General features: G+C 35.0%; 1 protein-coding gene across 1 annotated transcript; it reads right to left on the reverse strand.

Moving 5' to 3' along the window:
• Positions 1 to 913: 913 nt before the first annotated feature.
• On the reverse strand, positions 914 to 11599 carry LOC111584589 (H-2 class I histocompatibility antigen, Q9 alpha chain). Its single transcript, XM_055017970.1, has 8 exons — positions 11460 to 11599; positions 10202 to 10468; positions 5090 to 5368; positions 4400 to 4702; positions 3133 to 3231; positions 2862 to 2879; positions 2637 to 2707; positions 914 to 2227 (listed from the first exon to the last, which is right to left on the reverse strand). The coding sequence occupies exons 1-7, from the start codon at positions 11509 to 11511 to the stop codon at positions 2661 to 2663; spliced, it is 1065 nt and encodes a 354-aa protein (XP_054873945.1). The 5' UTR covers positions 11512 to 11599; the 3' UTR covers positions 914 to 2227; positions 2637 to 2660.
• Positions 11600 to 11896: the final 297 nt, after the last annotated feature.

The following is an 11896-nucleotide window of genomic DNA, read 5'->3' on the forward strand; positions in this document are numbered from 1 at the left end:
CATTTAGCAGTGCTATTAAAACTATATAATATATACAGTAATAAATTACTTTGAATTACTTAACATTGTCAGCATAACATAAAGCACATTAAATTTTTAGAAAAAAATTAAAACCAGTTTTGTAGATTTGGAGGAGCCACAAAAACAGAATTTCCTGATCTCTGCAACATCATCAGTAGCCAGGCAGATCTCAGTGTCACAGGTTTTCTCAGTAGAGAACAAAGACACCACACCTAGCCTCATTTTAAAGTGTGTTTAGGTTCATTGTCTCCTTACAAAACCCAAACACCCAAAACCCTCTGGCTGATGATAGTAATTTTCCTGGTCATCGTGCTTAATTTTTGTTTCATCTGACTGCAAAACTTCCCTCCTGAAGGCCTTTTCTTTGTCCATGTGATCATGGTTGAGCATTAATATGCTGCTTCTAGAGGAAAGGTTTCCTTCTTACAAGGAAGCCTCTCAGCCCACATCATTGTAAAACATTCTTGACTGTTGACACTGACGCCTGTGTTGCAGCAGCTTCTAATTAATTGCTTTTTCACATCATTGAGCTCCTCAGACTTTAAATAAGCTCAGAGAAGTTGCCAGCTATGTTCAACTTTAATCACTCTGGAGAGATGTCATTAAGAAAAAACAACTGTCTACATCACAAATGCTGATAATGTATGGATGTTTATGACCCAGCAGATTGTCATATTTCTGGAGCACCTATAATAGATAAATAAAGGAACCATAATAGATGCTTATTAGTTTTTCCAAACATATTTCAGTGACTTACATTACAATAAAAATAAAAAATAAAAAAATGAAGTCATAGGAGTCATTTGAAACTCAAGACTACCATGATCTACATGGTTTTTGCAACTGTATGGAAAATTTTTTTCTGTTTGAGAAAACTGAGAATACTGAAGCATTTTGGATTATTAAGGACTTTATTGAAGAGCGAAGCAAAAGTACAAAAGGAATGAAACAGCAATACAACTTAATTATCTAATAAACCCAAGAATTGATTTAAGCATCACTATATAATCTCAGTTTACAAAAATTATCTTGTCTCTAAGTACTAGAAAGAAATATTTTCAAGAACATTTACCAGTGTGCTGAAACAGAATCTATCACACTACCCTTAAGAATCTTAATTAAAATATAATCTCAAACTTAAGATCACACAATAGATATAGCAAAAGAAACAAAAACACTCAAGAATAATTTCAAAGACATATTAAAACTTCTTAAGCCTGGTTGGAATCAAAGAAAGATCTTTACACACAGTATATACACAACTGGAAACTAAAATCTGAACTGATGCTTGTGTCTGTGTGTAGAGGGTTGGGAAACACTGGTACAGCTCCCTCGAATATGTCAATTTTATTTTACTTATATATTATTCTGAAATTGCATTGACATATTTTAATGATGTAGCAGGAACCAGATGTAAATGTGTTTGTAACAGATTACTGATAAATCCAGATCATCACCAGAGTGATGAAAAACTGCCTCCATCAGTTTCCTGTCCTGTTTGTCCACTGAGAGGACTGGAGTCAGTCCCAGCATCCAGAGACGAGGTTCACTTTATCTCCAGCAGGAACACAGAAAGACCAGCTACACTGACAACTGCACGATGTTGAAACTCTGCACTTTACATGTTTCTGGAAGCTGCTGGTTGATTTGCAGCATTTTATCTTAATGTTTATGTCATTATATCACCAGACCCTCAGAGGATACGTCTATGAAAAGGGAACTGCATGTAATATGTGTCTGTGTCTAAATATGTATATCTACATCAGTATTATCAATATTGATCATTGTTTAACTGATTTACAGGAAAACTCCAAAACCAGAACTATTTAACTGTAAATATGATAAATGTGTTTCAGATGACGAGGCAATTCTCTAATTCATTGTATGAAGAACACTGAGATACTTTCAGTGATTTTTATATAATGAGTATATTTTAATTCCCTGCAAATATTCATGTTTTATCAGAGGAAATTCCATTTTTTTAATTAGGAACTAAATGCTCAAACAACTTAACTTCATTTTGTTTGATGACTCCTTTTTGTAAATTTTATTTCCTTTAAATTTGAAACAAAGTATTTCTAACTCAATCCCCAACACTTCTTCCACCAGTTTATGATAATAATGAAGATCATCCAATGAATTTCTAGTTTATGGAGGAGGATGTGGAACACTGCTCCTTGTTTCAGTGCAAAATTTATCCATGAACCTAAAGAGACAGAAAGAAAAAAAAATACAGTTACAGTTAAACCACATAATCACAGAATCATTTGGACCTTCAACATTCATGATTCAGACATTTTGTCAAGTATTTACCTACAATACCCTTTACAGGTAAAAACTACAAACATTTGTTCTAACTCAATTCAACCATTTTCAAAAAAGTGCTGTCACTGTTTTTCAAAAGTTTAATATTACTTTATTTTCTATTACATCACTTTTATTTATCTATTTCTCTTACTAATGTAATTTAACTTAATCCATAACAGCTTCATCTTTGCTAAGTTTAACTGAACTTGAATTCATTGTTTTTTCACAACTACAACGTGTCACAGAAGTTTTAACGTGAGACTTTACATGTTTTAAATCAGCTTTGTTCAACATATGAACCAACTCACTGTGTGCAGGGTTTTGTTTGTCATTCAGGCTTTTGGAAGCATTTCTTCCTGGACCTCTTTGTTCTCTACAGCTGTAAAATGAGAAACACATTAAACTCCCACTGCGATCTGAATCAACACTGTGTTTTACAAATAAAACTCACTGAAATTTTTACACAAAACACAGAAATCCATTTAAATCTAGAGTGAATCAGAGAAAATAGAATCCAAACAGGTTTTACTCACGAGATGGAGGACGCTTGTCTGAAATTACAAGAAAACAAATAATTTTAGTTGTTGCAGTTGAAAGTTGTTCTACATTATTCTTTTCCAATTCAATCTTTTCTTTTACATTAAAACTTTAGTCATATTTTCATGAAGCTGTAGCTCTCAGCCTTAAAGCGATTATTTATTGATATTACGGTGCTGGGACTTAAAGTTTGTTTCACTTGTGCTATCTGAATAAAATCTAAAAGTCTAACATGTTGGGAAAAAATTATGTGTTCTGGTCTCTCACCATTCTTCTTCTTGTAAACAATGAATCCAACCACAGCGATGACAGCAAGAACAACCACAGCGGCAACGATGGGGATGATCATCATGGTGAGAGAATTCCCTGTTGAGAAAATAAACAAATAAATCACAACCTGAACATATGAAGCAGGTGAGAACAGGAAAACATAAATTTGACAGTCGACAATCCTGTAAAACCAAGATTAAATTTACAAATACTGTATGTTTTGTCTTGCTGTTGTGAATTTACATTTCATCTCGACTAATACGAACATAATTAGAGAGTCTGTTCTTATTGATTCTTTCAGCTTTGTTGTGTTTGTTGGGCTGCATGTCTCTGTGCTGGTTTCTGTCCTACATATATGTTATTAGCACTAAATACACATCAAGAGAGCCTCTAACATCCACATTTAAATTCCATGTTTCTTTAAACTGTAAGCAAAGCATTTGCCAAATAAATTTTATTCTAATTTATTAAGATATAAAACATACACATACCACTTATTAAGTAAATCTCTCTTCTACAACTGTCCAGTATTTATGTAAATGCTGTGGCTGTAAATTCACATTTCTTATTTGCACATTTCTGAATACTTTAAAATATAAAAACAATAATATTGTCACTCTTGTATATTTGTATGATTTTTTCCTTTATTCTATTTAAATATCTGTATCTTATTTCACTATTCAATTTCATTTTAATTTAATCTTATTTTACCTTCACTTTATACTCTAATATTCTGTGTTGTCTTATTGTTTACTCCTTTATTGAATATCCATGCTGTTGTAACAACTTAATTTCTCTCTGGGGATTAATAAAATAATCTTTGTCTAACTTAAAGTCTAATTTATTAACTGGAGTTACACACTAAAAATGCCTCAAAAGGTCCTTGCAAATTCTTTCTTTAAAAGCCCTAAAACAAATGAGGCAGACTTAAAGATTAAGTGAAACAAATCTATGTTTAATTGTTGACATTGTTTAGTTTTAAGCAAAGTGAAGTAAACTGTGGTGGATATCAAGAATTACTTCAAAACACTTTCATCTCCTTACTTTTAATTGAGTTTTTTGGCAGTTTTAATAGATGTATTAGTGAAATACTGACATCAACCTTAAAATTACATATAAAATCAATATGAAAGAAACCAACCAATAGAAAAAGTAAAGTAAAAGAACTTCCATCCAAGATGAATGAAAATACATGAACTGTAGGATTATTACAGGAAACTACATGTGTTTTTGTCACCTTCATCAGGTCTGATTTCAGTCTTACCCTCATTGGTTTTGATCACTGATTTCTTCAGTTTGGTGATGATGTCGTCTTTGACACCAGACAGCTGAAACACACAGTCGTACTTCTTCCAGTCTTCAGGAGTGATTGATGAAATCTTCAGGTCAACACTCATCTGGAAGGTTCCATCATGGTTGGGGAGGATCTCTCCTTTGTCCACGTCCTCATGAAGCTCCTCTCCATCTTTCCTCCAGAACAAGTCGGCTCTGTCAGGGTAGAAACCTGTAGCGTGGCAGGTGACCTGAGAGGAGGGAGTCTTCTGGAGGAGAGACACTGATGGAAGATCTGCAGAGAGAAGAGAAAGACAGCTCAGAGTTTCTGTATTAACTGAACCGTAATATCTACATTTAAAGTAATGTAGTTTAAATGCCAAGTGCAATTAAGGAAAGGGGGAGATGGTACAGAAGAGAAGAAAACAAAAACAGATGAAATGTGAGGTGGTGAGAGAAAGGTTAGAAAAGCTGCAAAAAGACAGTAAAAGAGACAAAGAAAGTAAGGCAGAAAATGAAGACAGAACAGAATTAGAGTAGTAACAAATATGCTAGAGTGTGACAGATAAAAGGGGGAGAAAAGGGACAGAGTATAAACTGAGACAGTGGGTTGTCCATTATGTCAACATACATCAGAAATCGATTCAAAAGAGCATTTCATCAAAGACGTTTTTGATTTTACCTTTTCTCATCAGAGAGCTCCTCGCATAGTTCACATACTTCTTCACCCAATCACGGCACTCCTGGGTGAGGTAGTTCTTATCCTGTGCAATCCAAGCTTTGTTATTGTCCCACTTGTGCTTGGTGATGACAGCCTGTTGGTTTGGAGCAATCCAGGTCTCTGTCTTCAGGTCCAATGATATGAAGTCTTCTCCATCATAACCATACTGATCATATCCATTAACCTTGTCTGTCTCATCATCCCATTCACAGCCATACATGTTCTGGAAAACGTGAACACCTGAGAGAAAAACAGACACAAAGACTGGACAAAATGAAAGCAAGCTCAAACCACAGTATTCTGCTAACAGTTTGTATCACATATTTACCACAATGACACACTGATCAACACATTTCTAACCAGTTAATCTACATCTGCTGTTATCAGCCTCTTACAGATGATCATCATGTGAACAGTGTGAACATCTCAGACTGAGACAGAATCTGCGAGGAAACAGTAAGATCCAAACACAGTCCACTTCCTGCCTCCACTAACACACAGTTCATGTCCACTGTTGAAGGAGCTGGAACTTGATGTGAGCTGCAGGAACAGATTCTCACACTGAGGTGGAGTCCTGAGCAGCAGACACAGATTAAAGCTGATCCTGGATTTAACATCACACCCTCTGAAACTCTGCAGCCACTCCATCAGTCCAACAACATCCTCGTCCTGAGAGAAACTACACACCAGACTGTCCTCAGGGTTTTCTACAAGCTTCCACTGAAGGACAGTTTCAGTGGCATCAGTCACTAGACTCCACCTGCTCAGCCAGAACAGAGAGTCCAGTTCAACAGTGTTACTGCAATGGGTCACAATGAACCAGAGACCAGCAGGACCAGTATGGAGACTGGGAGACAGTCTGTGAGTCCTGATCTAAGATTTTGTCCTTCAATATATATAGAGTTGAAAGTAATCATTCTTTTCATTATCAACCATCTATTTTTCTTTGATAATTCCATCAATAACTAACAAATGTAAAAAAATAAAAGCAGGAAATTTTTATGTTTAACAAAAGGAACCAGAAAATGTTTGAAATTTGACTTGATAAAAAAAAGAACTTAAACGATGATTATTTATCGTCGAAGTTGTTGTGAATGACATTTCTCTTGATAAACTAATTGATTAACTGACTTATTTCTACATAGTATGTGTTCATTCTGGCATCATGTGGTCTAGTAAAGTTAATCTAATCTGTAAATCTACTACATATTTACACAACGAATTTACTGTGAATCAGGACAGAAGAGTTCATCTAATTTAATCTGTATTTTACTACATATTCAGGGCTGCAGCTAATGAACTGCGTAATTTCTGATTATATAATGAGGATTTTTTTATTTATCATTGATTTCACTGTAAAATGCCAAGAAATACTCAAAAATGCCCTTTAAGCTCCCAAAGTCTGAGGTGAAATCTTTTAATTGCTTCTTTTGTCCAACCAACACTGATCAGTATTTATTTAAAATGAATGTTAAACAGAGAAAAGCAGCAAATTTTCACGTCTGAGAAACAGGATCCAGCAAATGTTTGACATTTTGTTTGATAAAAGACTCAAATGATGATGATCTGAGTGAAAATGTTTGTCAATTACAGTAATTCTCTCTTGATCAGCTGATTTTATTCATTAATCATTTCAGTACTAATTATGTTTATTTTGGCACAGACACAGTAGGACTGGACCCAAATATCTGAGTATCTGGTCCTGATGGTGGTATCTGGATATCAATTTTGAGATCTGAATATTCAAACACAAACTGCAACACAATTTTACTATCATTTAAATAATATGACAAAGAGCTACAATGTAAAATGCAGAGAAATGTGATTTTCATCTCAGATCACAGCTTGTATTGTCTGTTATTTTGTGTTTCTGATTTTTGGTTTGTGAGTCTCAGTTTGTCTTTGTGCTGTTAGCATTCAGCCAGCAGCCTCCTGAAAAGTTAGAATTCAAGTTATTTCCACTGTCAGTTTGTCTCTGATGTATTTATGAAACCTCACTGCTGATGACAGATAACTTTCTGTAAAGTTAAAGTTCAGCCGTCTACAGTTCTCTGACATTTATCATAAGCAACGCTAGCTAGCTTGTTAGCTCGTTTGTTAGCTTGTTAGCTACATCCACAATAAGCCACTAAGTCTAAAAAAAAATGCTCTTTAACATTATGTGTTTTCATGCTGTACTGGTGAAGATTTTCCACCTCACTGAAACACATTAGAGGAAAAAAGATCAAATTATTTCTGTTCCTCTTCAGCTCAGAAAACAAAAATTTTCCAACACACAAACACGTGATTCAAGGAAAAAACATTAAATAATTTCCAACAAAAACAAAAAAAAACTTCTGTAAAGTTAAAGTTCAGATGTCTACACTTCTGACATTTATCGTGAGCCAACGCTAGCTAGCTTGTTAGCTTGTTTGTTAGCTTCTTTGTTAGCTCCACGCTCTTCAACATTATGTCTTTTCATGCTGTACTGGTGAAGATTTTCCACCTCACTGAAACACATAATTAGAGGGAAAAACATGAAATAATTTTTGCTCCTCTTTAGTTCTGAAAACAACAAACAGTCTGATGTGGTTAAACCTCCCATCAGTCCTCTCCTGCTCTCCATCATCACATAGAACGTTACTGAATTTTAACAAACACAGTTGAGCTGCTGTCACTGAATTATTTTTCTCTCTCTCTTATCAAACCAATGAGCATCAACAGTGATGTGATTGTGGCTCATAAAGGTGACCTGCTAACCAGACAGACACTAACTGCTGCACTGTGGAGCTGAGACGCTTGTTAAATCTCTGTTTTATCACCATTAAGTCGCTGCACAAACTCAACACAAACACAGGTTGATGACAACAGCTGTATTGTGGATCACAGAGAGGGTTAGAGGAGGCAGAAAGCTGCTGCACAGACACTGTTACTGGATTTACTGCATGTTTTAATACAATCTGGACAACCAGCAGGAAAAACTCTGCTCTCAGGTGGAGAAAACGCTGCTTTACTGTGGATGTAGTGTTTGTTTGAAGTGCTCAGTTTAACTGTCAGCAGACACTAATGTAGTTTTACTGTTTGGCAGCAACTGGATCATGTGACTGACATGTTTCCTCCTTTTTACTGTGTTTAGTAACTAGGATTTACTTACATCACCTGCTGATCCTCCAACTATAACTGATCATTACGCACTAAAATATAAACTAATAATAATCATTGTCCTGTTATATTTGTGTGTCAATAAACAGGTTGATAAGAAACAATGTGGTTTTAATGAATATACAGAATAACAGCAGTGTCTCAGTACAACAGTACAGTAGGTTTGATTTTCCTGCTTTACTCAGCATTTATGAGCCACAACAAATCACTGTTTCTGTTCAGTCACTTGTCTGACAACACAAACAGAAAAATAATGAAATGAGATCAGTTACACAGTGAATGTGAACATTAAAACACAGAATAGGTGATGATGGAGAGCAGGAGAGGACTGAACGGAGCTTTAACCAGATCAAACTGATCAATACATGCTGGCTGTCATCTAAACTTTATCACATTTCTGAACTGAAAAGGAACAAGAAAATATTTTAACATTTATTCCACTGATTAGGTGTTTTAGTCTGATTTCAGGTCTTTATCTAAACAGCATGAAAACACATGAAGTTAAACAGTGTTTTCAGATTTAGCTGGTTAAATGTGCATGAAAGACTAGTGTTTGCTCACAATAAATGTCAGTAACTCAGAGTTCTGGAGACACTGACATATTTTCCAGAAGGTTCTCTAATGTCAGCAGTAAGGTTTCATATATCAGTGATGAAAACAGACTGTGGAATTAAGTGGAGTTTCTACTGTTAGTGGCTGCTGGAGGCTGAATGCTAACAGATCAGAGGTTTGTGGAAACTGAAAGAGCTGCAGGATGTGACTGACAGTTTATCAGACCAATAGAAGAGCAGCAGAGAGAAACTCCGCCCCTAGAGTGTCTGCCCTTTTACTGTTAATGACAAAACTCAGAAAATTAATGTGCAAATGAAAATCTCACAACCTAAAGAAAGAAAATACAAGGTACCATCATGGATACAAATATTATAATACTATGTCTTTGTGATTCATGCAGTAGGTCTTTGTCATATTTGTGAAAGTTCTGTAAATCTGTAAACTTGAGTTGCATTTTATGTTTGATCAACTCTTTTGTGTTTGTTAATGTATAAATTTAACATCATAGTAGTCCTTCTATTTAAATATTTTAGTCTCCACTTAGTGACAGTTTTCTGATTAATCTTTTACAGTTCAGTATTTTAGAAAATAGAAAAAATCCCAATCAAGCTCTTAGAACCTAATGTAAACTCATGAAATAACTTCTTTTGTCCAGTCAGCTTCTAACAATATTTAATATAAATTATACAGAAAAAGAAGCGCAGGTAATGTTTAATCTTGCATTTCATTAAAAGACAAATGATAATACAATTGTCAAAATTCTTGTCAAACAAAATTGTTGGGAAACTGACGGATTAATTTACTAATTGTTTCAGAATGGTACATGTTCATTAGTGCATCAACAGTGAAGTAAAATTGATTTGATCTATTGTGTTTATATGCTTTGGGAATTACAAGCTCGTCAGTAGAGTTCAAATCTGTGATCTTTAAGATACATTTTCCAAGTCGTTTTGTCACTGAGGTTTATTAAAACAGTTTCTACTCTCATATGAAGACCAATAGAAGCAGCACGTGTCTCATTTACAGTCCTGCTCCACAGTTTAAAAAAACAGAAACTAATGTTAACAGATCTGCTCTGTGTTGTAAATCAGTTCAGCAGTTACTCTGACCTAATCTAGTGGAGATAATGAATAATGTCAGTTTGTTACTGTGGAAGGAACAGAAACTGTCAGTGTAGTATAGCTGCATAAATTAGTCTCTGTTTTAGTAATTAGTGTTTTAAAGATAACTGTGTTTCAGTGTGTGTGAAATGTCTCAATAACAAACAGTTACAATACCGTGTGTGTGTGTGTGTGTGTCTTTAATACTTTGGAACAAACCAGAAATTAAAAAAATTACAAAAAAAACAAATGTCTCAAATATAGTGAAACATAAACAAACCTCCAGTTTGGTTGAAGCGCTGCTTTGCTATTTCAATGTTGGCTTTGAAGGACTGCTGGTTACCCACACAGACTTCAGTGTTCCTCTTCCAGTACTGTGGATCCTCTGCTTTGGCTTCTTTCATCCAATCCTGTTTGGGTACGTTTCTGTTGGTGATGCTGTCACAGTGACTAATCTGAACATCGTCAACCAAACCAACAGACACATATTCTGGGAAGCTGGGGATTCCAGAAGATGCAGTGTAGAAATACTTCAGAGAGTGAGGCACTGTAAGAGAAAGTTAATGTTTCAGAATTAAAGCTTTATAAATCGCTGATCAATCTATAATTTTATTGAACACGGAACCAATGAGAACTACATTACAGAAACCCTAAGAAGCTGTCATCCAGTCTATAGGTAAACACTTAATCTTCATATTTCCAGTTGATGAACAAACTGTGATCAGCTCAGTTAAATAATCTTAACTGATGTCCAGTTTAGATTATTTAACACTTAGATTTTTCTGACTCAAATAATATACTTTCCTGAAAATAAATATTAAACCAGCCGAATACTTGTATCCAGATAGGATGACATTTATTAGTAGTGAATAGTTAACATTCTTCATGATTATAATAGAAGGAAACCACAAAGCCAAAATAATACAGGATTTAAATACTACTCTGTATTTTCAACAAGTTATAATGTATGTGATTGTATCCTGTCGCACCCAAGTGTATGTCTAATACTAAAGGTTATGACGACTGGGTTTGCTCTTGCTGAAGTTTTGAATAACGAGGTATATTTACATAACTTCTAATACAACAGTCACGATAGCTACCCCTAAAATAACGACTTCACAATGATAATGTGATATTCATCTATTTAGGTTGGAACATTTGAGGTGAAGAACTTCATTTTTATATCAGAAGCATGGCTGTAAGAGGAGCATAAATACAAAAAATAAAATAGTTGATTTAAATTCTTTGTTGAGTAGGTTCCAGCTTCCTACTTTTATCATGTTTTAAATCTGTATTGCGAGTTAGACTTTTGGGCTATGGAATTCTTTTTGCATTTTGGTCAGAAACTGCTCGGACCATTTCGCTCTCAAAAGGCGAGAAAAATAGTACTATTGGTGATCAATAAATCAAGGAGGCCCTATAAGTTTTATAAATTGTGGTGTCACAGACAAGCAACGGGCCTTAAATTCTTATTAGGATAAAGACACGAAGCTTTTTTAACGAACCGAATTAAATGAAAAATAACAGAAATAACTCACCTGCCGTCACTCCGCCTATTCCCAGGAGGAACATGAGAATGAGGGTCTTCATTTTCTTCTATTCGATCTCAATCTTTATATCTGCGAGTAACTGAGAGTCTGTCCAGATAAAACCACTGTGTCCTGACCGACTGTTAGAGCTGGAATGAGGAGAAAACATGGAGCGTTTCAACTTCATCCTCCATCTGAACCAATGAGAATTTAGTTTGGGCTTAACGTCACTTAAATCCGGTTGAAACTCACCAACTGAGGTTATGAACGAAAGTGAAAGTAAAATCTGCTTATTTTAGCCAGTTTTAGATGATGGAAGAGCTGGGGGCTTCATTTGAAGTTTCTTCACTGTTGATGTCAGGAGTATTTAATCTTCTGTTGCTCCGACTGTTCATAGTGATTTTATTCTAATGTGATATAATGCTGAAATGCATTCATTTTCTGGG

This window comes from Amphiprion ocellaris, chromosome 15 (assembly GCF_022539595.1).
Source record: "Amphiprion ocellaris isolate individual 3 ecotype Okinawa chromosome 15, ASM2253959v1, whole genome shotgun sequence".
Lineage (NCBI taxonomy): Eukaryota > Metazoa > Chordata > Actinopteri > Pomacentridae > Amphiprion > Amphiprion ocellaris.

Excerpts from the sequence above, each read along its gene's own strand:
- LOC111584589 (XM_055017970.1), bottom strand. The coding sequence starts at position 11,511 with ATGAAGACCCTCATTCTCATGTTCCTCCTGGGAATAGGCGGAGTGACG. Across the intron at positions 10,469-11,459 it reads AATAGGCGGAGTGACGGCAG|TGCCTCACTCTCTGAAGTAT; the intron begins GTGAGTTATTTC and ends TTTCTCTTACAG. Across the intron at positions 5,369-10,201 it reads GCGCTTCAACCAAACTGGAG|GTGTTCACGTTTTCCAGAAC; the intron begins GTTTGTTTATGT and ends TTTTTCTCTCAG.